Here is a 25315-nt window from a genome sequence, read left to right on the forward strand (position 1 = left end):
GCAAAATGTACAAACTTTCGGTTGTTTGCAATAAATGAATCAAATAAGAACAATTTAAATGTCTCAATGTAATGAATATAACAGAGGTTTATCCAAATTCAACACAATATGCCACTTTATTGATGACTGCAGTCAACCCCTTCATTACAAGCGTTTTTAGTACTTAGTAGAACCCTTTTGGCTGTTAGTAGCTAATACACATGGGATGCATAGTCAGACATTAGCCACTGGCAGTGTTCCTGAGGAATCTTTGCTGATTTCTCATGGCAATGGTCTACAGTTCACTAATATTCTTGTGTTTGTGACCTGCAACCACCTTCTTCAAACCCCACCAATGATTGTCTATGGTGTTCACATCAGGTAACTGTGACATTCCACTCAAGAATCTTCCAGGAATTCTTCTGAAACCATACCTTTGCGGATTTTAAGGTTTGTTTGGGGTAATTTTCCTGTTTGAAAGTCCAACAGTACATTTCAGGTTGAGAAATTAACAATTATGAAGAGAGCTGACACTAGATTCAATATGCTTTTATATTAGACTATAATACAAATCATAGACCAAACAGTAATTCCAAAGAGCAGTGATTATAGGAAAACGGGGGTAGGAAAGATGAGGGGAGGCAGGAGAAACAATATGCAGAGAACAAGTCACACTAGTCACACAGCAACAATCTACTTCGGCCAAAAGACCACGCAGCGTTTGCTGAAATCTATTTTGAAAATCCGATGAGTCCTGAAACAAAAGTCAAAGACTCCAGGTTCTTCGAAAGGTATTTGGCTGCCCAGAGCTTCTTCCATACAACAAATAATAACCATTTCCATGTACTATTCCGTTATGGTAGGTATTTGGGTCGACATCCAATGTCGTGGAATCACTGAGCGGGCTACCATTAAAAAAAGCAAAGTATATCTTTTTTTGGGGAGCCTTTTGAAGAGAGTAAACTGGAAAAAAGAGGTATCTGAAGACCGTTTACAACTCTACTGCCAGTAACAAGATGATAGGCTGAAAACACTTTCTCCCAAAAAGGTTTAATTTTAGTGCAATCCCACCAGATGTGGAGCATAGTACCTTTTTCTTGAGTGCAACACCAGCATGTGTAAGGGACTGAGGGAATAATGTTATGTAACTTTGATAGGTAATGATACCATATTGTGAGAATTTAGAATTTTTTTTCCAGAGCACTGCAAGCAACAGAGAGTTTATGAGCGAATAAGAATCATTTTTCCCAATCTGATGAAGAAATTACAACACCCTGTTCCCTTTTCCATGCCTCTCGAAAACCCAGTTTTATTAAATTGCCTTCTCTTATCAGACAATTGTAGAGAGATTGCATGATCATGCAAAGATTTCTGCAATAACAAATTTTCAAAAAAGGTGGGTGTGGACTGAAATGAATAATCTGCACCCTGAGAGGAAACCAAGGAGTGCAGTTGTAAATATTCAAACCATAAGAGTTTCTTGGATGGGAACTGAGCATGAAGAGAATTTAATGAGGGTAACTTATCGCCGTTGAGTACATGATGTAAACGGGTGTCCTCCATAGCTCTCCAGCTGAGAAAAACCTCAGAGAAGGTACAGTGCCTACGAGTAGTATTCAAGCCCCTGCAGATTTAGCAGGTTTAATAAGATGCAAATAAGTTAGATCCTTCAAACTTCAAACAAGAGCAGGATTTATTAACAGATGCATAAATCTTACAAACCAAAAAGTTTTGTTGCTCAGTTAAATTTTTATAAATTTTAAACATAAAAGTGTGGGTCAATTATTATTCAACCCCTAGGTTTAATATTTTGTGGAATAACCTTTGTTTGCAATTACAGCTAATAATCGTCTTTTAAAAGACCTGATCAGGCCGGCACAGGTCTCTGGAGTTATCTTGGCCCACTCCTCCATGCAGATCTTCTCCAAGTTATCTAGGTTCTTTGGGTGTCTCATGTGGACTTTAATCTTGAGCTCCTTCCACAAGTTTTCAATTGGGTTAAGGTCAGGAGACTGACTAGGCCACTGCAACACCTTGATTTTTTGCCTCTTGAACCAGGCCTTGGTTTTCTTGGCTGTGTGCTTTGGGTCGTTGTCTTGTTGGAAGATGAAATGACGACCCATCTTAAGATCCTTGATGGAGGAGCGGAGGTTCTTGGCCAAAATCTCCAGGTAGGCCGTGCTATCCATCTTCCCATGGATGCGGACCAGATGGCCAGGCCCCTTGGCTGAGAAACAGCCCCACAGCATGATGCTGCCACCACCATGCTTGAATGTAGGGATGGTATTATTGGGGTCGTATGCAGTGCCATTCAGTCTCCAAACGTCACGTGTGTGGTTGGCACCAAAGATCTCGATCTTGGTCTCATCAGACCAGAGAACCTTGAACCAGTCAGTCTCAGAGTCCTCCAAGTCATCATGAGCAAACTGTAGACGAGCCTTGACATGACGCTTTGAAAGTAAAGGTACCTTACGGGCTCGTCTGGAACGGAGACCATTGCGATGGAGTACGTTACTTATGGTATTGACTGAAACCAATGTCCCCACTGCCATGAGATCTTCCCGGAGCTCCTTCCTTGTTGTCCTTGGGTTAGACTTGACTCTTCGGACAAGCCTGGCCTCGGCACGGGAAGAAACTTTCAAAGGCTGTCCAGGCCGTGGAAGGCTAACAGTAGTTCCATAAGCCTTCCACTTCCGGATGATGCTCCCAACGGTGGAGACAGGTAGGCCCAACTCCTTGGAAAGGGTTTTGTACCCCTTGCCAGCCTTGTGACCCTCCACCATCTTGTCTCTGATGGCCTTCGAATGCTCCTTTGTCTTTCCCATGTTGACCATGTTTGAGTGCTGTTCACAAATTTGGGGAGGGTCTTAAATAGTCAGAAAAGGCTGGAAAAAGAGATAATTAATCCAAACATGTGAAGCTCATTGTTCTTTGTGCCTGATCTACTTCTTAATACTTTAGGGGAACTAAACAGAATTCTGGTGGGTTGAGGGGTTGAACAATAAATGACCCTCTGAAAAAACTTTTCCCAATTTAAAAAAAAAATAAACAAAGAAATAACATTCTTTTTTGCTGCAGTGCATTTCACACTTCCAGGCTGATCTACAGTCCAAATGTCACAATGCCAAGTTAATTCCAAATGTGTAAACCTGCTAAATCTGCAGGGGGTTGAATACTACTTGTAGGCACTGTATCCAGTTTGAAAAGAAAGATTGGAGATGAGTGGTATAAAAGGATTAAGAGTCCTAGAGAAGCAGTTTCTTTTAAAAGTGTGCGCCAAATTTTTAGAACTGCCCTGGGACCCAATGAAGGAATAGTCACTGGAGAAAGCCAGTGGAAATGCCTCAAAAGGATAGGCAACCCTTCCTGTTCAAGCCTAACCCACTGTTTAGATGCCATGTGAAAATGCCAATCCAAGAAATGAACCAGCATGGAGGCTTAGAAATAGGATTTGAAATCGGGGAGACCAGCACCACCCATAGATCTGGGACAAACTAGTGTGTGCATGCTTTTTCTAGGCATTGATCTAACCCAGATGAATCAACCAAGGCAAATCAGAGTTTACTGAAAAAGTTGTGAGGGAGAGAGTGGTTTGAAAAATGTATAGGAAACAATGCAGAATTTCCATTTCATGGCGTTCATCCTTCTGAACCAGGAAAGTTTCAATTTGTTATAAGATGCAAGGTGTTTAAGGTTGCAATCGAGAAGTGTTTGGTAGTGAAGAGTAAAGAGTTTAGAGGAGTCAGAAAGAATGAAGACCCCCTATAATATTTTATTGCATCTGATTACCACCTGAAGGGAAAATTATCGATCATATGGTTGACCTCCTCATAAGATAGTGAAATATTTAGTGCTTCGGATTTTGAGTAATTCACTTTAAAATTGTGTAGAAAGCCGAATCTATCAAACTCCTTCATTAAAGAAGGTATGGAAATTTGAGGTTGGGAGATATATTACAGGAGATCATCTGCATATAATGCGGGTTTGTAATTAACAGAACATATTTTAATACCGTGTACAGTATGTTCATGTTGTTCCTGATGGCATTTGCCAGATGTTCCATCACTATAACATATAATAGGGGAAGAGAGCGGGCATCTCTGTCTAGTTCCATTTCGGATCGCAAAGGGGAGGACAATGTTCCATTGACTCTAACATTGACTCTAACACAAGCTGTGGGGCCAGTGTAGAGAGAAAAAATAATCTGCAGAAATTGTGGGCCAATAACAATTTGACGTAGAGCCTCCTTCATGAACCCCCAATGAACCCTATCAAAAGCTTTCTTAGCAACAACAGATAAAAGGCCAAGGGGTAGAGATTTGAAATCAGCCTTAAAGTACCGTCACATTAAGCGACGCTGCAGCGATATAAACAACGAGCCGATTGCTGCAGCGTTGCTGTTTAGGTCGCTAGTAGACGTCAAACACCGGCAACAGCAGAACGATGCAGGAGTGATCCAGTGACGTGCTTATCGTTCTCGCTGGTTGTAGCTCCATGAAAAAACATTGCAGGCATCGTTGCTTTTGCTGTCAAACATGACGAATCACGCCGACCTGACAACCAAATAAAGTTCCGGACTTCTAGCTACGACCAGCGATGTCACAGCAGGATCCTGATCGCTGCTGCGTGTCAAACACAACAAGATCGCTATCCAGGACGCTGCAACGTCACGGATCGCTGTCGTTCTCATTGGAAAGTTGCTCAGTGTGAAGGTACCTTTAGAAATTATAAGCATTGTCTTAATGGTATTATCTCTTGGCTCTACACCTTGAATGAATACCACTTGATCTGTGTTGATAACATTTTTGAGAATAATTTAATGTCTACATTCAATAGGGAAATAGGTCTGTTATTAGCCATAAATGAGGGATGATTACCTGGATTAAGAAGTACACTCTGGGCTGGCATCACCACCCGGCGCACCCAGTCAAGTACAGGGGCTTTGAGCAAGTGAGATGGCCCACTCGCTGTCGGGAACACTGGCAAGCTATGGGGCCCATGAGTTGGAGGAGCCCAGTACCAGCACCTGCAAGTGGGCCACCACGCTTGCTCAGGGCACTGGCACTTGCAATACTTACCTCTTCCTGTTCCTCTGCAGTTCCAGTGGTCTTTTGCATTTTCTGACTCTGTAATGTCTGAGGTTAGAGGGTGTGATGACATTACTACTGTGCGCCCTCTGCTCTGAACAGTCACAATGCAAAGAGCCGGAAGACAGCAACATTGGGGAATCCGGACCTGCGGCCAGCGAGGAGAGATGAGTATTTGATTTTTTTAATGTATGGAGCATTATATGGGGCCCATACTGTATGGAGCAATATATGTAGCCCATTCTTTATGGAGGACGATGTGGTACTATAATACTGTTTGGAGGACTATGTGGTGCCTACATTACTATATGGAGTACTATACTGGCTGGTCTAAAATTAAAACTTTTGAATCCCCCCAGGGCACACACTGTGCGCTTCAAGGATTTGCCAGTTTCTGAGCTATTGTAGTATTTACAATAGATATCACTCATATAATGTAAGAAGTAAATGAAATCTTTGGCATTGCACTATATCTACTGTATATTTCTCTGCTGTATCTGTTCTTCATGAATCATGGCATATGATAAAGCGGCCCACTGAGACTTTTTCGCCCAGGGTCCACAAACACCTGGATCCGGCCCTGAGTACACTATTATGTGCTTCTAATGATTGAGTAATAATGGAAGTACTTTCATCCAATGAATTAAAAGTTTTAGCCATTACAGGAGCCACCTATTCCAGGACATTTGCCTGAGGTTATGGATTGAATTTCAAATTAATTTTGCCTCTGTAATGTCTTCATCCAATGCACCAGAGATATGACAGGCTCCAGAAGTGGTAAAGCAGTTTCATGGATATATTTCCCAAAGGAATACTGACCTTTAATATTGTAATTTGTCATTGTATGAAGGAAAGATATCAATGATTTTGTTAGGGTTATGTGAAACCCTAGCATCATGCTTTTTGATACATGGGCTATGTGTCGCAGCAGAACGAGAGTGAAAGAGTCTTGAAAGAGGCCTCCCACATTTATCCGAGACTTCATAGAAAAAGCGTTTGCATTGTTCCCATTGTCTAAGATATTTTTGGTCTAGTAAAGATCCGAAGTTGTTCCTTTTATAGAAAGATCCGAAAGAGTAGATTGGGAGAGTCTATGTGAAATCCCAGTCCATGAAACTGGTTGCTAGGGAATCCCCACATGTACTTATGCTGGCTAACAGATGTAAATCATTCAGCTGCGGCAATAAAAAAGAAATTTCCGAGCACTAAAAAATACTCGGAGGACACCCGACCGTGCTCGGGAAATCTCGAGTAACGAGTATATTCGCTCATCACTAGTTGTGAGGATTCAAAAGTCTGCAGTAACAGAGTGATTGCAGACTTCAATCATAAGCCTAAACAACCCCTTTAAGGCTATGAGCACACGTTGAGTATTTGCAGCTGATTTTTCTACAGCACAAATCAGAATACTGGCAGGAAAAACGCCATTTTGACACTTTTTTACTTGCTGTATTTTTCCCTATTCATTTGAATGGTTGAAAAATTCTGCAAAAAAAAACCTGAGAGAAGTGACATGCTGCAAATTTGAAAAAACACTTTGGTGGGTGAAATCTGAAAGTAAAAAATAAGCAGCATGTGCATGAGACTTCAGAAATCTCATTCATTTTCCTGGTACTATAAAATGCTGCATTTTCTTTCCCATTAAAAAAAAATGCAGTATGTGGACAAGCACTTACCGTATTTTCCAGACTATAAGACGCACTCGCCCCCCACCCCTCTAAATTTGGGAGGAAAATGGGGATGTGTCTTATAGTCTGAATGTAATTTACATTCGGATGGGGGGCAGTGGCGATGGAGCGGGGTCACAGGAGGCAGAGTCGGCGGCAGGAGTGGGGCGATGCTGCGGGCCCTGGGCTGGGAGGAGAGGGATGTACGCTAATTGATCACTCAGTGGTTGGCTTCAGGAACAAAGTGCCGGTACATGGGCAGATTTAGACTGCGGCTCAATAATGAGCAGAGAAATCAATCTGTACATGCGCCGCATCCAGCACCATTTTCATGAAGCCCACCAAGGGTAGATCTATGAGCGGGGACTCCACTCGTGCCTTGTACTGCTGACATTTTCCTCAAGCCCATCGCCGGGAGGTCAATGGGTCATGCCTTCCACTGGTGGGACACCCCCTTCTCCTAGCCCAGATCCCACAGCATTGCCCCACTACTGCCTCATGTAAACCCACACTACCTCCATCACCCCCTGGTAAGCTAAATTTGGACTATAAGAAAGACTCCTATTTTCACTTTAAAACATTTTTTTCCTATTATCCTCCTCTGAATTTGGGGCGCGTCTTATGGTCTGAAAAAATACGGTAAAATTCTGGTATGCCAGAATTCTAAAGAAAATGTTTGATGAATCAAGGCTTAAGTGTTTCCTTTCATTTTGACAGTTTTAGATCCAAAGCAGAATACAGAAATAAATGTTTTTTTTCTTATTTCTCTATCATGTTTGAGAACATAAGGTCTAATTAGAAGAGCGATAAACAAAGGTAAAGTTGTTACTTTTAGCAACAGAAATAATGACACTATGTCACGTAAGGAGTATGCCAACATAAAGATAACAGCCAAGAAGCAAGTAGAGATTACCTGTAACCCAGGTGCAGAGGCATTGACTCAAAACCAACAATTTGACAGTATGGTTCAAAGTTGGAAAGCTCATAAAGGCGAATTTCTCTGTCACTGCAAATAGAAAGGCACAGTAGTAGTTTATTGGATACCAAACCCCCTAACCTTTCAGATGGTCACTTGTGGGTGTTTTGTAATATAAAGTAAAGACATGGCTGAAATGGCACTGTAATACTGAGTACAATGATATCATTGGTGAAGAAATCCGCTTAGTTGTTCCTCTTTAATTAGCATTTCAAAATTTTCTGCTAATTTGATTTCGGTGCACAGGGGCCAGACTGTGCACTGGGTGTTCTCCTACCTGACTGTGATTCCCCAGCCCCTTTGCCTGCTCCGGTCTCTAGATGGCCTGCCTCCTCTGAAATCTCAGCAGTGACTTGTCATTCACAGACCGGAGGAGGGAGTCACAGACATGTAGGCGAGGACCTAGTGCACAGTCCGGCCCCAGTGCACCGAAATCTAATTAGCAGAAAACGTCAAATGCTGATTAACCCCTTAGCGACTGCCGATACGCCTTTTAATGGCGGCCGCTAAGGGTACTTAAACCACAGCACCGTTAATTAACGGCGCTGTGGAAAAAGTAAATAGCGCCCCCCAGAGTCGGATTTTCTCCGGGGTCTCAGCTGCCGGGGGCAGCCGAGACCCCAGAGAACATGATTCGGGGGGGGTTTTACCCACCCCGCATTTGCGATCGCCGGTAATTAACCGTTTACCGGCGATCGCAAAAAAAAAAAAAACGCGATCTCTTTTTAATTTTTCTGTCCTCCGATGTGATCGCACATCGGAGGACAGAGAAAAGGGGTCCCAGGTAGCCCCCCAATACTTACCTGTCTCCCCCGGTGCTCCTCGTGGCTCCCGGTGGGCGCCGCCATCTTGAAAATGGCGGGCGCATGCGCAGTGCGCTCGCCGGCCGGCCCCGCGAGAATCTTTGGGGTCTCGGCTGCCGGGGTAGCCGATACCCCAAAGAGCATGATCGGGGTCGGTTTTACCAACCCCTGTTTTGCGATCGCCAGTAATTAACTGTTTACCGGCGACCGCAAAAAAAAAAAAAAGTAAAGCGTAATTGTCTGTCCTCTGATGTGATTGCACATCAGAGGACAGAGAAATAGGGGGATTCGGGGACCCTATCATACTCACCTGTGTCCCTGGATCCTCCTGCTGCTCCTCCTGGCCACCGGCAAAAGAAAATGGCGGGCGCATGCGCAGTGCGCCCGCCATCTGTCTCCATCTGCTGGCCGGCAGGAGAACAGCAGTTGGGGCTAAAATTAGGGTTAGGGCTAGGGTTAGGGTTAGGGCTAGGGCTAGGGTTAGGGTTAGGGCTAGGGTTAGGGCTAGGGTTAGGGCTAGGGTTAGGGCTAGGGCTAGGGTTAGGGTTAGGGTTAGGGCTAGGGTTAGGGCTAGGGTTAGGGCTAGTGTTAGGGCTAGGGTTAGGGCTAGGGTTAGGGCTAGGGTTAGGGCTAGGGTTAGAGCTAGGGTTAGGGCTAGGGTTAGGGTTAGGGCTAGGGTTAGGATTAGGGCTAGGGTTAGGGCTAGGGCAAGGGCTAGGGTTAGGGTTAGGGCTAGGGTTAGGGCTAGGGTTAGGGTTAGGGCTAGGGTTAAGGCTAGGGTTGGGGCTAAATTTAGGGTTAGGGTTGGGGCTAAATTTAGGGTTAGGCCCGACATACCAACGCACGTTGTGAAAATTGTGCACAACGTGGGCAGCGGCTGTAGTTTTTCAACGCATCCGCTGCCCAATCTATGTCCTGAGGAGGAGGGGGCGGAGATACGGCCACGCATGCGCAATCAGAAATGGCGGATGCGACGTACAAAAAACGTTTCATTGAACGTTTTTTTGTGCCGACGGTCCGCCAAAACACAACTGATCCAGTGCACGACGGACGCGACGTGTGGCCATCCGTCACGATCCGTCGGCAATACAAGTCTATGGGCAAAAAACGCATCCTGCGGGCACATTTGCAGGATCCGTTTCTTGTCCAAAACGACGGATTGCGACGGAATGCCAAACGACGCAAGTGTGAAAGTAGCCTTAGGGCTAGGGTTAGGGTTGGGGCTAAAGTTAGGGCTAGGGTTGGGGCTAAAGTTAGGGTTAGAGTTGGGATTAGGGTTAGGGTTTGGATTAGGGTTGGTATTAGGGTTAGGGTTGGCATTAGGGTTACGCTTGGGATTAGGGTTAGGTTTGGGATTAGGGTTAGGGTTGTGATTAGGGGTGTATTGGGATTAGGGTTAGGTTTGAGGTTAGGGTTGAGATTAGGATTAGGGGTGTGTTGGATTTAGGGTTTTGATTAGGGTTATGGTTAGGGTTGACATTAGGATTGTTTTGGGGAAGGGTTGTGATTATGGTTAGGGTTAGTGATTAGGATTATGGATCAGGTTGGGATTAGGGTTAGGGGTGTGTTGGGGTTAGGGTTGGAGCTAGAATTGGGGGGTTTCCACTGTTTAGGTACATCAGGGGGTCTCCAAACACGACAGACAACTTTGCGCTCAAAAAGTCAAATGGTGCTCCCTCCCTTCTGAGCTCTGCCGTGCGCCTAAACAGTGGGTTACCCCCACATATGGGGCATCAGCGTACTCGGGATAAATTAGACAACAACTTTTGGGGTCCAATTTCTCTTGTTACCCTTGTGAAAATAAAAACTTGGGGGCTACAAAATCTTTTTTGTGGAAAAATATATATTTTTTATTTTTTATGACTGCATTATAAACTTCTGTGAAGCACTTGGGCATTCAAAGTTCTCACCACACATCTAGATAAGTTCCTTGGGGGGTCTAGTTTCCAAAAAGGGGTCACTTGTTGGGGGTTACTACTGTTTAGGTACATCAGGGGCTCTGCAAACGCCACATAACGCCCACAGACCATTCTATCTAAGTCTGCATTCCAAAACGGCGCTTCTTCCGTTCCGAGCTCTGCCGTGCGCCCAAACAGTGGTTTACCCCCACATATGGGGCATCAGCATACTCAGGATAAATTGGACAACAACTTTAGTTGTCCAATTTCTCCTGTTACCCTTGTGAAAATAAAAACTTGGGGGCTACAATATCTTTTTTGTGAAAAAAAAAATATTTTTTATTTTCACGACTCTGCATTCTAACCTTCTGTGAAGCACTTGGGCATTCAAAGTTCTCACCACACATCTAGATAAGTTCCTTGGGGGGTCTAGTTTCCAAAATGGGGTCACTTGTGGGGGGTTACTACAGTTTAGGTACATCAGGGGCTCTGCAATCGCAACATAATGCCCACAGACCATTCTATCAAAGTCTGCATTCCAAAAAGGCGCTCCTTCCCTTCCGAGCTCTGCCGTGCGCCCAAACAGTGGTTTACCCCCACATATGGCACATCAGCGTACTCGGGATAAATTGGACAACAACGATTGCAGTCCAATTTCTCCTGTTACCCTTGTGAAAATAAAAACTTGGGGGCTACAATATCTTTTTTGTGGAAAAAAAATATTTTTTATTTTCACGACTCTGCATTCTAAACTTCTGTGAAGCACTTGGGCATTCAAAGTTCTCACCACACATCTAGATAAGTTCCTTGGGGGGTCTAGTTTCCAAAATGGGGTCACTTGTGGAGGGTTTCTACTGGTTAGGTACATCAGGGGCTCTGCAAACGCAACATAATGCCCGCAGACCATTCTATCAAAGTCTGCATTCCAAAACGGCGCTCCTTCCTTCCGAGCTCTGCCGTGCGCCCAAACAGTGGTTTACTCCCACATATGGGGTACCAGCATACTCAGGACAAATTGGACAACAACTTTTGGCATCCAATTTCTCTTGTTACCCTTGTGAAAATAAAAACTTGGGGGCTAAAAAATCTTTTTTGTGGAAAAAAAAAATATTTTTTATTTTCACAACTCTGCATTATAAACTTCTGTGAAGCACTTGGGCATTCAAAGTTCTCACCACACATCTAGATAAGTTCCATGGGGGGTCTAGTTTCCAAAATGGGGTAACTTGTGGGGGATTTCTACTGTTTAGGCACATCAGGGGCTCTCCAAACGCGACATGGCGTCTGATCTCAATTCCAGCCAATTCTACATTGAAAAAGTAAAACGGCACTCTTTCTCTTCCAAGCTCTGCGGTGCGCCCAAACAGTGGTTTACCCCCACATATTGGGTATCGACGTACTCAGGAGAAATTGCACAACAACTTTAGTCGTCTAATTTCTCCTGTTACCCTTGTGAAAATAAAAATTTGTGGGCAAAAAGATCATTTTTGTAGAAAAAATGCGATTTTTTTTTTCACGGCTCTACGTTATAAACTTCTGTGAAGCACATGGGGGTTCAAAGTGCTCACCACACATCTAGATAAGTTCGTTAAGGGGTCTAGTTTCCAAAATGGTGTCACTTGTGGGTGGTTTCCACTGTTTAGGCACATCAGGGGCTCTCCAAACGCGACATGGCGTCCAATCTCAATTCCAGCCAATTCTACATTGAAAAAGTAAAACGGCACTCCTTCTCTTCCAAGCTCTGCGGTGCGCCCTAACAGTGGTTTACCCCCACATATTGGGTATCAGCGTACTCAGGAGAAATTGCACAACAACTTTTGTGGTCTAATTTCTCCTGTTACCCTTGTGAAAATAAAAATTTGTGGGCAAAAAGATCATTTTTGTGTAAACAAAAGCGATTTTTTATTTTCACGGCTCTACGTTATAAACTTCTGTGAAGCACTTGGGGGTTCAAAGTGCTCACCACACATCTAGATAAGTTCCTTAAGGGGTCTAGTTTCCAAAATGGTGTCACTTTTGGGGAGTTTCCACTGTTTAGGCACATCAGGGGCTCTCTAAACGTGACATGGCGTCCGATCTCAATTCCAGCCAATTCTGCATTGAAAAAGTCAAACGGCGCTCCTTCACTTCTAAGTTCTGCGGTGCGCCCAAAAAGTGGTTTACCCCCACATATGGGGTATTGGCGTATTCAGGAGAAATTGCATAACAAAATTTATGGTTACATTTCTGTTTTTACACTTGTGAAAATAAAAAAAATGGTTCTGAATTAAGATGTTTGCAAAAAAAAGTTAAATGTTCATTTTTTCCTTCCACATTGTTTCAGTTCCTGTGAAGCACGTAAAGGGTTAATAAACTTCTTGAATGTGGTTTTGAGAACCTTGAGGGGTGTAGTTTTTAGAATGGTGTCACACTTCATTATTTTCTATCATATAGACCCCTCAAAATGACTTCAAATGTGATGTGGTCCCTAAAAAAAATGATGTTGTAAAAATGAGAAATTGCTGGTCAACTTTTAACCCTTATAACTCCCTAACAAAAAAAAATTTTGTTTCCAAAATTGTGCTGATGTAAAGTAGACATGTCGGAAATGTTATTTATTAACTATTTTTCGTGACATATCTCTCTGATTTAAGGGCATAAAAATACAAGGTTTGAAAATTGCAAAATTTTAAAAAATTTTCGCCATATTTCTGTTTTTTTCATAAATAATCGCAAGTAATATCAAAGAAATGTTACCACTATCATGAAGTACAATATGTCATGAAAAAACCGTCTCAGAATCAGCGGGATCCGTTGAAGCGTTCCAGAGTTATAACCTCATAAAGTGACAGTGGTCAGAATTGCAAAAATTGGCTCGGTCACTAATGGGTTAAAGAAGAACCACAATGAGGATTTCTTCACCAAAGGCATCAATTGAATCTGTATTACAGCACCATTACAGCTTTACATTACAAAATCGTGCTGACAGGTTCTCTTTAAATGGTTCTCTTGGGGCTAAAGAATTCAGTGGGACCAACATATAACAATGAAACTCGTAACCTGACAACATTCTTACCAAGTGCCAACAATTAATTTGTTATACTGAAGCATCAATGTGGAATCCGAAATCCATTTAATTTTCTTGTTTGGTTGCTTCTGCTCCTCCTGTAAAACATATGTTAAGTCTTGAAACTTACATAGAGGTGCCATGCACACAAGGAATGTGAGGAAATTCTCATAGAGGATATCTGAGAAGGCAGTCAATTCCCAACATACGTAAAATTCAATAACACATCATAGAAGTGTCGAGATTGGCTGATGTTCTGTTGAATTAGTAATGTCACAGTCACTTTGACTCTGTAGTAAAGTAAACCTAAATACAGGCTTCAGGATATGCTTCCCATGTACCAGCATCTACTATGGAGCCTCCCTCCCCAACATTAGCGCTCAGCAGGATACTACACACAGGCAGGTGCAATACTGTACATAGATATATTCAGTTTAGCCATATTTACACAAATCTCCCATTTTTTTTCTTTTACGAGCTTCATGAAGTCGGGAAGCGCATCCGGAAGCATGGAGAATCAGTCTAGGGCTTCCTTCCTTATGTGGACTGCCCTTGTTAGTGCGGGAGTCTTGGGGGTTAACCAGGGTGGCCATGACAGTTTAAAGGGCCTTTATAGGGTTAGAACCGGACTGCTGACAATGAGGAACCTTTGAGCGGTGGACTGATATGATATGCAACGACTGCGCTGAACCTCAAGATGGCTGAGATTGTTCCCAATTTTTACTCCTGTGTATTTATCTCCTGGGTATGGCTATGTGGCTCTATTGTGCTATATGATGATAAGAAAAGGCGACTAATCCTTATATTAATTGAGGTGGGTCTTACGGACCACATCTGTAAAGACTAACCACTGTCAGCAATGGTTACCTTCCATTTATCCTACCACAAATACTTTTGCTATCTTACTCATAGGTTGTCTTTTTCTTTTTTTGCATTGTTCTATATGTATATCTATGACACAGGTGACTTTAGGATATTTAGGGAGATTGCGGCTGCAATTATTTTAATATCTTTAAAGGTTATATTTTACGACCACTCTCTTTGTTTTGCTATTGTAATGAATTACAGACAGTGAGTTGACGTGAACCCTTGATTAGAAGGGGAGATTGAATTATCTGCTCTCTATCTTTGTGCTTTATACTTTTTTTTTTACCTAGGATCTGTGAGGTTATGTTCACAACAATTTAAAAAAAAATCTCACATCTATATGAAATCAATGTTTGCTATTTTTTAAAAAGCTATTTTCAGTTCCAATGCATATTTTAAGGTTTTTGGATATGTTCACAGTGAGTTGTTTTGATGTGGAAAAAATCTCAAGAGAAATCCATCCAGCTTTTTGACAATTAATTCAGTCCTAAGGCTATGTGCACACCGAGTCTTATAGATGCCATTGCAGAAGTCACGTTTTACCAAACAAAGCCGTTTCAGGAAAGCGCTGGTGGTTATTTTTCGGAATCAGCTTCGCTGGCGGTCTTGTCTTGCCAACGTTTTTTCACTCTATTCTACAACACTACAAGGGAACCTGTCATTATGTACGATGATGCTATTAACCTGCAGATATAAGGTTAATCTGCACGTAAGTAGTATTATGAAGGTGCCCGGCTGCCATGCTGAAAGTACGGCACCCGGGAGAAAATTAGCTTTTTTTTTCTCCTCGAAGCTACAAGATTTCAGTCATGCAGGCGGCCCAAAGCAATTAAAGCCTCTGCTGACACTACAGAGAGCGGCAGCTGTAAGCACACCCGGTCACTGACTGACAGCCGAGAATGCACTGATGCACCATAGAGATGGCTGTCAGTCAGTGCTGGGGCAGTGGTTAATTATTTCAGGCATGCCCACATGACTGAAAGCTGATGGCTCCAGGGAGAAATAAAGTTCATTTTCTCCTAGGAACAGTGCTTGCACCTTCATAATGCTATTAATATGCAGATTAACCCTACATCTACAAGATAATAGCATAATTGGACATAACAGGTCCCCTTTAAGTGTTGAACGTCATCACATATCCTCAATATCACCCATAGAGAGGTAGATTATCTTTGACAACCAATTCATCCAAGTAGTAATTAGTAGGTCAGTAGTCAGTAGTAGGTAGTAGGTCATCATTCGTGACTCAGTAACATTACCAGAATGCAGCGACTTTTCTTCAACCTCAGATCTGGTGTCCAGACTGAGACTACACCATCTTGTCCTACAGCCAGAAGTGTATTATCTGGCATTGGAGAGATCTGGATAAATGGTTCCCTATGGGGATTACCATCTGTGACTATGGCAGGAAGGTGGAAGGACACTCTGTGATTATCTGGCTGCTGGACCTGACGCTGTAGTGGCATTTGTTCTTCCATCTTTGACACCTGTAATACAAGACATAAAATTAATATAAACACAATGCACAACTTAATCCACAATATCAAGCAATGTCCCTTATGCCAGTTAAAGTAATGGTGCGGATGACTTCAGCATAGAAGACATACATTTCTGATCCAAATGTTAATTCTGTGGTCGGCGATGCCCATTCAAAACACAGATTGGAGTTCACAGGTGTAGACTCGTCTTTACATAGGTGCAGTCACGAGAAATTACTTGACTGTGTGTTGCAAGTGCCTGGTGCTAGATGCATTTTGTGAATTCTGCACATAAACTCCGCGATACAGCATAGCCCATGGCATACTGGTCTGAATACAGCTGACCATCAGTCAGGCCGGGTCAGATGGCGCATTGAAAAGTGGCCCAGACATGTCTAACTGGCTCAGTTTGAAGCTTGTTGCTTGTTCGCATTGTGAACAGGCACCAAAGCGGACTCACATTATTCTGATGCGTAAAATGGACTAGAAAAGCACAAGCGGCAATATTTCTATATGGACCATCGGCCTGAGTGGGAAATTGCCCATGTGCACTGGCACACATGCCACAATGGGTCCACATGCAGTCTGTGGCTCACAAGGACAGGCCACAGGCTGAATATATACTGCTCTAAACGAGATCTTACATACATTTTTTCATTACCTGCTACAATATCCACTATCTATGACACATCTCTGGTACATATTGTTTAGTCTGTATATACAAGTTATTACATTTCAAACTTTTTAAATTGTAAATGTTTCCGATATTAAGTATCACTAATCTTTTTTTGCTTTAAGGTTTTAGAAGATAGCCTCTAAACTGCAGTAGTGACTCGCTACTTCTACAGACATGTGATGAGTTCATTGACTTATGTCCTTGTTGTTAGTAAACTGTTCCTCAGCAGTTGTGGATGTATTATAGATTAGTGATAATGAAAGCCATATTTTAGTACAACTCCCTAGGAAAATGTGAGATTTACGTATCAACACAATTACAAGCGAACATATAGTTTTACTAGGCACCATGAGCAAAGCAGCTGTGAAAATGGGGTGATCATTTAGAACTTTCATCTCTCAGAAGGGAGCAATGTATCTCAAGGAAATAGCAGCTGTCCATAATAAAGTGGATCTATAACAGTCATTCAATTTCTGTCCACGATTGTTCATGTCATTTACTATCTTCCAAGCATTTTGGGGAACTAAAGGTGTTGAAACTAATGGAAGTCACCCATAAAATCATTAACCCAAGGGGCAGAAGTGCTCTACTAATCCTAGTTTTCTTACTTTTTTAAGGGATATTACTAATAAAGGATGCCACTGCTGCAGCCCGGGAAACAAAGACAGTCGGGTAGCGGCTGAGAGATGTTGGGGCTTTAACAAGTGAACAATGCCTATTTTAGTGTTGTACATCATTAGTCCATTTTGTGACAACCTGTTTAAATGCTCATTGGGTGCACCTCCCATTCCTCCCAACTCCTCCAAGATCAACCTGCATGACAATGTGGATCTAGTGGACTACTGATTTATTTGCTTGGACGAATGGACGTAGATCGGAGTCCACGGCTTTAAGGGATGCAGACTTTTTTCAGCACGGAGCATCAATATTATTGTTGTGCTTTATTAGAGGTTTGCTTGCTCATCACTTCAGCCTCTGGAATCAATGTTTCCATTCAGTGACAGTAAGCAGAGGAAGACATGCAGGCTAGATATTATCCAAGAGTAGTAATCAAGGAACTCAACCATTCCATTGTTCTTTCAGTCAGTAGTCTCATTGTGTGGATGGGGATTCTGACCAAGAGGAGCCTTCACTATAGGGGGTCTCGCATGCAGTCCCAAATAATGGGCTTATGGAATATTTTTCATTCTTTGAGCTATAAGCAAATGTTTAAGGGGGAGGGAGGAAAATAAGCCACATGATTAGTCAGGCAGCTGTTGGAGTGATGTTGAGGCGAGCGGATCTAGGCTGAGGTACTGGAGGCATGGATAGATGGCCTATGGAGTTTTGGAGATCGGTTGCCGGCTGGGCTGGATCCCCCTGCAACTGTTGAAAGGTCTGTCGTCTGGATTTCAAGACCTTTCTTAAAAACTGTTGATGCTGAATACATGGACGTCGGTTGTTTTATTTGTCGTCTGGAGCAGCCTGGGCTGTGACTATAGACTATACTGGTGGGAGATACAAAATCTGTGGGCCAACCAAAGGTTGGGAGACAGTGAGTATCACCTGGTATAGGGCAGTGGGACTATCGGCCCCAGGGACGGGATCTTGTGGACTGGGGCAATTCATTTTGGCCATCTACCTGGATTTGTTGTAAAACCATGGACGTAAGGAATAAAAAATAGTTGCATCATTAACCTACCTAGGTGATTATTACAACCACAACCTCAGATCTTCACAAATAAGCACTCCTTGTCCCATCAAAACTTTTATCCTCTTAATAATTTGCAGTCATCATGTTATATAGCACTGTGCACTTACAATCGCTCATTTTGCCTTTCTACCCAGTAATTATTCTCTTTTCCATTAGTTCTATGAATCGCATGATTAAAAAGTAGCTTAATCCTTCTAAGCTCTACATAGAAACAGGAGGTCAATTTTCACTGTATGACTCACCAGTCACTGCAAAAGTCAATGGTATGGAAGAGAAAAGAGAACAATTTTCTGGGTGGAAAGGCAAAATGAGAAATTGTAAGTACTTCGTGCTATATAATAAGATGATTTCAATATAGTAAGAGGATAAAAACTTTGTTGAGAGGAGTGTTTCTTTAAGGTCTGTCACCCACAAACTCAAATTAAATCACTTATAGAGTCATGTAGGAGACTCAGCTACTATAAAAAGCATTCCTGTTACACTGATTTCACTACTTTAGTTTTATATCAAAACTGTTTTATTACATATGCAAATGAGGAGTCCTCAAAGCATCCATGTTGTGGCCGAAGGTCAGTGAACCATTCTGCCCCGACGTGGCATCCTCTGCACTTCCCCTTAGCTTGATTGACATCACTTGCTTGCCCACAGCGAGTATTGCCTGAATTGAGTTCTTGGTCCTGCACTGACACTGCAGGAGCCAAGTCAGTATGCATACACACAGTATCAGAACAAGTGTACTCTCATATCTCTCCCTAGTCAGCATCGTCCACCCGCCACTATGTGATCCTGTGTGTTGTGAGTGAGGGACCACTGCAGACAAGAAAGAGGCATGCGAGCGCTTCCCCACTGACACTGTGCACGCGCACACATGCTGTGCTCCTACAGTGTTAGTGTGGAGGTGCAGTATCGGTAGTAAAATGATGGCAGTGTTCACTTTGAGTAAGCGCTGTCAAACCTGTTAAGGGGATGTGCGGATGACACTAATTGAGGGGGTGTAACAGTGTATGGAGCTTTTGGTGCATCGAAGACCCCTCATTTACAAAAAATAATAAACTTTTTTATGCAAACTAAAGTCACTTAGGTGACTGTATAAGTGGGTTAATTTGAGTTTTGGGGTTGACAGACATCCTTTAACTCTCAAGCGTAGCCACCTTTCCAATGAATTACGAGGAAACTCAGCAGCTAGAAATCTGCAACCTCAGTGGGATATGCCGTAAATGTTTACAAAACTAATACTCGTTTAAGCAGCTAAAATAATAGGTGTTCACTTTACATTTAATGGAAATAATATTGTCTTGTATACATTAGAAGCGATGTGTCATAGGAAAACAACTTAATTTTAAAACTAAAGGGTTACTCCCATCTTCACAAATGTTATTGGCACATAAAGCTTACAGATAATAATCTTATTTTCTTTTGTTTATAGCTCACTGCCTTAGAGACTGACCACCGCTGCTAAACAGCAAAACATGTGCAGTGCTTACAAGCTCTTTTCTATTGAGTTTGTAAGCACTGTTTAGAAGCTCTCCAGGATTGCTGGATTGCGCTGTTTCCTCCTAATCCTGAACAGGTTCAGAGCAGGGTTTACAAGATAGACAGGAGTGGTGGTCGGTCTCCTAGGCAATCAGCTGTAAACAAAAAGTGTAAGTGTTAGGCCGGCGTCACACTTGCGAGTTTTACGGACGTATGAGCGCAGAAATTACGTCCGTAAAACTCGCAAAACAAACGGCACAATTATTCTCTATGCCCCTGCTCCTATCTGCCGTATTTTACTGATCCGTATAATACGGCTTTCTACGGCCGTACAAAATCGCAGCATGCTGCGTTTGTCACCGTACTGCGCAAGAAATACGCCAATGAAAGTCTATGGAAGTGTGAAAAATACGGATTACACACGGACAAGCAGTGTGACTTGCGAGAAATACGCAGCGGTGTTAGAGAGAAAAGCCGGTAATTCAGTGCGGTGTACAGTAAAATCACACTGACAGCTTACAGTAGAATAGGTAGAATAAATGTGTACACATAGAATAGGTATATATATATATATATGTCAGTGAGACACATATATGTATATATATTAATATTTATTCCAGCGCTAGACAGCTTTAAAACCGGTAATTCAATTACCGGCTTTTGCTCTCTCCTTCCTAAACCCGACATGATTTGAGACATGGTTTACATACAGTAAACCATGTCTTCTCCCCATTTTTTTTGCAGATTCCACACTACTAATGTTAGTAGTGTGTATCTGCAAAATTTGGCAGTTCTATCTACTAAATTAAAGGGTTAAATGGCGGAAAAAATTGGCGTGGGCTCCCGCGCAATTTTCTCCGCCAGAGTAGTAAAGCCAGTGACTGAGGGCAGATATTAATAGCCTGGAGAGGGTCCATGGTTATTGGCCCCCCCCTGGCTAAAAACACCTGCCCCCAGCCACCCCAGAAAAGGCACATCTGGAAGATGCGCCTATTCTGGCACTTGGCCACTCTCTTCCCATTCCCGTGTAGCGGTGGGATATGGGGTAATGTAGGGTTAATGCCACCTTGCTATTGTAAGGTGACATTAAGCCAAATTAATAATGGAGAGGCGTCAATTATGACACCTATCCATTATTAATCCAATTGTAGTAAAGGGTTAAAAAATACACAAACACATTATTAAAAATTATTTTAATGAAATAAAAAGAAAGGTTATTGTAATAATTTATTCTACGCCCAATCCAGTCACTGAAGACCCTCGTTCTGTAATAAAAACAAAATAATAAACCAACAATATCCTTACCTACCGCAGATCTGTAAAGTCCAACGATGTAAATCCTTCTGAAGGGGTTAAAATATTTTGCAGACACGAGCTTTGCTAAAGCAACGTTGCTCGTGGCTGCAAAACCCCGGGGAATGAAGGTAAAGTAGGTCATTGACCTATATTTACCTTCATTTGCGGTGAGGAGCCCTCTGCTGGTTGTACCTAGATCGTGGGAACTTTCCTAGAAAGCTCCCAGGCTCGAGTTCATAAGAGGCGCCCTCTGCTGGTTGTCCTCATTAACCCTTCATTACCCCATATCCCACCGCTACACGGGAATGGGAAGAGAGTGGCCAAGTGCCAGAATAGGCGCATCTTCCAGATGTGCCTTTTCTGGGGTGGCTGGGGGCAGATGTTTTTAGCCAGGGGGGGGCAATAACCATTGACCCTCTCCAGGCTATTAATATCTGCCCTCAGTCACTGGCTTTACTACTCTGGCGGAGAAAATTGCGCGGGAGCCCACGCCAATTTTTTCCGCCATTTAACCCTTTAATTTAGTAGATAGAACGGCCAAATTTTGCAGATACACACTACTAACATTAGTAGTGTGGAATCTGCAAAAAAAATGGGGAGAAGACATGGTTTACTGTATGTAAACCATGTCTCATATCATGTCGGGTTTAGGAAGGAGAGAGCAAAAGCTGGTAATTGAATTACCGGCTTTAAAGCTGTCTAGCGCTGGAAGAAATATTAATATATATATATACAGTGGGGCAAAAAAGTATTTAGTCAGTCAGCAATAGTGCAAGTTCCACCACTTAAAAAGATGAGAGGCGTCTGTAATTTACATCATAGGTAGACCTCAACTATGGGAGACAAACTGAGAAAAAAAAATCCAGAAAATCACATTGTCTGTTTTTTTAACATTTTATTTGCATATTATGGTGGAAAATAAGTATTTGGTCAGAAACAAAATTTCATCTCAATACTTTGTAATATATCCTTTGTTGGCAATGACAGAGGTCAAACGTTTTCTGTAAGTCTTCACAAGGTTGCCACACACTGTTGTTGGTATGTTGGCCCATTCCTCCATGCAGATCTCCTCTAGAGCAGTGATGTTTTTGGCTTTTCGCTTGGCAACACGGACTTTCAACTCCCTCCAAAGGTTTTCTATAGGGTTGAGATCTGGAGACTGGCTAGGCCACTCCAGGACCTTGAAATGCTTCTTACGAAGCCACTCCTTCGTTGCCCTGGTGGTGTGCTTTGGATCATTGTCATGTTGAAAGACCCAGCCACGTTTCATCTTCAATGCCCTTGCTGATGGAAGGAGGTTTGCACTCAAAATATCACGATACATGGCCCCATTCATTCTTTCATGTACCCGGATCAGTCGTCCTGGCCCCTTTGCAGTGAAACAGCCCCAAAGCATGATGTTTCCACCACCATGCTTTACAGTAGGTATGGTGTTTGATGGATGCAACTCAGTATTCTTTTTCCTCCAAACACGGCAAGTTGTGTTTCTACCAAACAGTTCCAGTTTGGTTTCATCAGACCATAGGACATTCTCCCAAAACTCCTCTGGATCATCCAAATGCTCTCTAGCAAACTTCAGACGGGCCCGGACATGTACTGGCTTAAGCAGTGGGACACGTCTGGCACTGCAGGATCTGAGTCCATGGTGGCGTAGTGTGTTACTTATGGTAGGCCTTGTTACATTGGTCCCAGCTCTCTGCAGTTCATTCACTAGGTCCCCCCGCGTGGTTCTGGGATTTTTGCTCACCGTTCTTGTGATCATTCTGACCCCACAGGGTCGGATTTTGCGTGGAGCCCCAGATCGAGGGAGCTTATCAGTGGTCTTGTATGTCTTCCATTTTCTAATTATTGCTCCCACTGTTGATTTCTTCACTCCAAGCTGGTTGGCTATTGCAGATTCAGTCTTCCCAGCCTGGTGCAGGGCTACAATTTTGTTTCTGATGTCCTTTGACAGCTCTTTGGTCTTCACCATAGTGGAGTTTGGAGTCAGACTGTTTGAGGGTGTGCACAGGTGTCTTTTTATACTGATAACAAGTTTAAACAGGTGCCATTACTACAGGTAATGAGTGGAGGAAAGAGGAGACTCTTAAAGAAGAAGTTACAGGTCTGTGAGAGCCAGAAATCTTGATGGTTTGTTTCTGACCAAATACTTATTTTCCACCATAATATGCAAATAAAATGTTAAAAAAACAGACAATGTGATTTTCTGGATTTTTTTTTCTCAGTTTGTCTCCCATAGTTGAGGTCTACCTATGATGTAAATTACAGACGCCTCTCATCTTTTTAAGTGGTGGAACTTGCACTATTGCTGACTGACTAAATACTTTTTTGCCCCACTGTATGTGTCTACTGACATATATATATATATATATATATATATATATATATATATAGACAGTATATATATATTTTTTTTTTTGGACACATGGATCACTTCTATAGCGGTATGTTGGTTTTGCAAGCCTGCGAGAAAAACACGCAGTACGGATGCCATACGGATTACATACGGAGGATGCCATGTGCAAAAAACGCTGACACACCCTGCCTACGGAGGAGCTACGGACCACTATTTTCGGGACTTTTCAGCGTATTACGGTCGTAATATATGGACTGTATTGTTTTACGCTGTGTGTGACGCCGGCCTTAGAATCTCAAGAATGGCTGCAAATGTTAATAAGCAGTAAATTGCAAATGTGCTTCTTCTTCTGAAATCCTTTAAACTGATGTATGGCTACATCAATACTCAGCTCATCTTTGATGTGATCATAAATCCGCTTAAAAGAGTTCAGAAAAAGAGCAATAAGAGTTGACTGATTCAAAGTTTATTCATTCTGTATACAGCCAGCTATGTACAGGAAAATATAGAGGGCGTAGAAGTCAAATTGCCCAATATGCTTAAAGGAGCCAATGCAAAATAGATTTTTATCCTGAAATGAATATATTTTAGGAAATGAAATGCCACCAAAGATGTCCACTTATTTGAACCTAACCTTATTGTCTTTGTTAAGTGCAATTTACAATAATCAATGGAATTGGTAATAATATACACATCTCAGTGTGCATAGCAGAAGACATAAAAAATGTAAGTACATAATGGTCACGAAATCTTACTTTTGAAAGAGACTTGAGATAATGGCAGTACTTACTATCGGAGGTTATTGCTGTGTGGAGTATGGTGCCAGCAGTAGGTCTGCGGAAAAGCTGGTGTAGTGAGCCATGTAGAGGTTACTATGGTGACATAATTTAGAAACATTCTGTGACATTGGGTAAGAAGAAGTAGAACAATAGTGAATGCAAATACCTCTCTGTACAGATCGCTGACCTTTTAGTGCCAGATACGTCTCTTTAAACAGAAGGCATAAAACATCATTGCTCATTGCACGCCCAGCTCAATGTCTATCAAAGTGTGAGGAAACTAAAACATGATCAGAATAGTGAGTGATCCGGAATTCACTACAGCTTCCAAACCCAAAAGGGTTCACGAAAGTTCTTGAAGAAATTCCTAGTGCACTAGTAATCAGTTATCAACCAGTTTTCAATCTTCCTTAAACAACTGGATCAAAATTCACAGAATGTTCCAAACCATCCATTTCTCAAAAAATGTTTAAAAAGCAGCTTTTCAACATGACATCAGGCCGCCTGTTCCTCCCGCTACTGTGAACAGCCATGGCCTCAGTGTCTCCGCACTTGTCTCCCATCGAGCACATCTAGGACATCATCTGTCAGCAATGGGGACCCCCAGAAGTGGGTCTTGATTACTTGTTTTCCCAAGTGCTTTCAGCGTGGCAGATTTTTACGTCATTGTTAACAGCCAAGGTGTGTAAGTGAGGGAATTTCTACCCATCCCACTAGTACTCAATATAATTGTCTAAGGGTCACTTCCGTCTTTCTCTCCTTCTGTCTGTCTGTCATGGATATTCATTGGTCGCGGCCTCTGTCTGTCATGGAATCCAAGTCGCTGATTGGTCGCGGCAAAACAGCCACGACCAATCAGCGACGGGCACAGTCCGGAAGAAAATGGACGCTCCTTCCTTCCCGCAGTCACTGCCCAGCGCCCGCATACTCCCCTCCAGTCACCGCTCACACAGGATTAATGCCGGCGGTAACGGACCGTGTTATGCCGCGGGTAACTCACTCCGTTACCGCCGCTATTAACCCTGTGTGACCAAGTTTTTACTATTGATGCTGCCTATGCAGCGTCAATAGTAAAAACATCTAATGTTAAAAATAATTAAAAAAATAAAAAATCATTATATACTCACCTTCCGCCGCCTTTCCCGCTCCTGGCTACGGTCCGGTAACTGCTCCATGTAACTGGCAGTTTCCGGTGGCAATGATGGTATGCGACAAGGACCTGCCACGACGTCACGGTCATG

At 42.6% G+C, this 25315-nt stretch overlaps 1 protein-coding gene across 2 annotated transcripts in view; it reads right to left on the bottom strand.

Annotated features, from left to right (window-relative positions):
- Positions 1-24340, bottom strand: part of LOC138656731 (cilia- and flagella-associated protein 337-like) — a 150685-nt gene extending 126345 nt beyond the window's left edge. The window contains exons 1-5 of one of the 2 annotated variants that reach the window (XM_069743933.1): positions 24262-24340; positions 24086-24167; positions 15583-15810; positions 13466-13554; positions 7647-7739 (exon numbers count right to left, since the gene is read on the bottom strand). In XM_069743933.1, the coding sequence (XP_069600034.1) occupies positions 7647-7739; positions 13466-13554; positions 15583-15801 (401 nt within the window). In that variant the 5' untranslated portion in view covers positions 15802-15810; positions 24086-24167; positions 24262-24340. The remainder of the gene's footprint in view (positions 1-7646; positions 7740-13465; positions 13555-15582; positions 15811-24085; positions 24168-24261) is intronic. The other variant, XM_069743934.1, reaches the window with a different exon arrangement.
- Positions 24341-25315: the final 975 nt, after the last annotated feature.

The sequence above is a fragment of the Ranitomeya imitator genome, chromosome 1 (assembly GCF_032444005.1).
Source record: "Ranitomeya imitator isolate aRanImi1 chromosome 1, aRanImi1.pri, whole genome shotgun sequence".
Taxonomy (NCBI): Eukaryota; Metazoa; Chordata; class Amphibia; order Anura; family Dendrobatidae; genus Ranitomeya; species Ranitomeya imitator.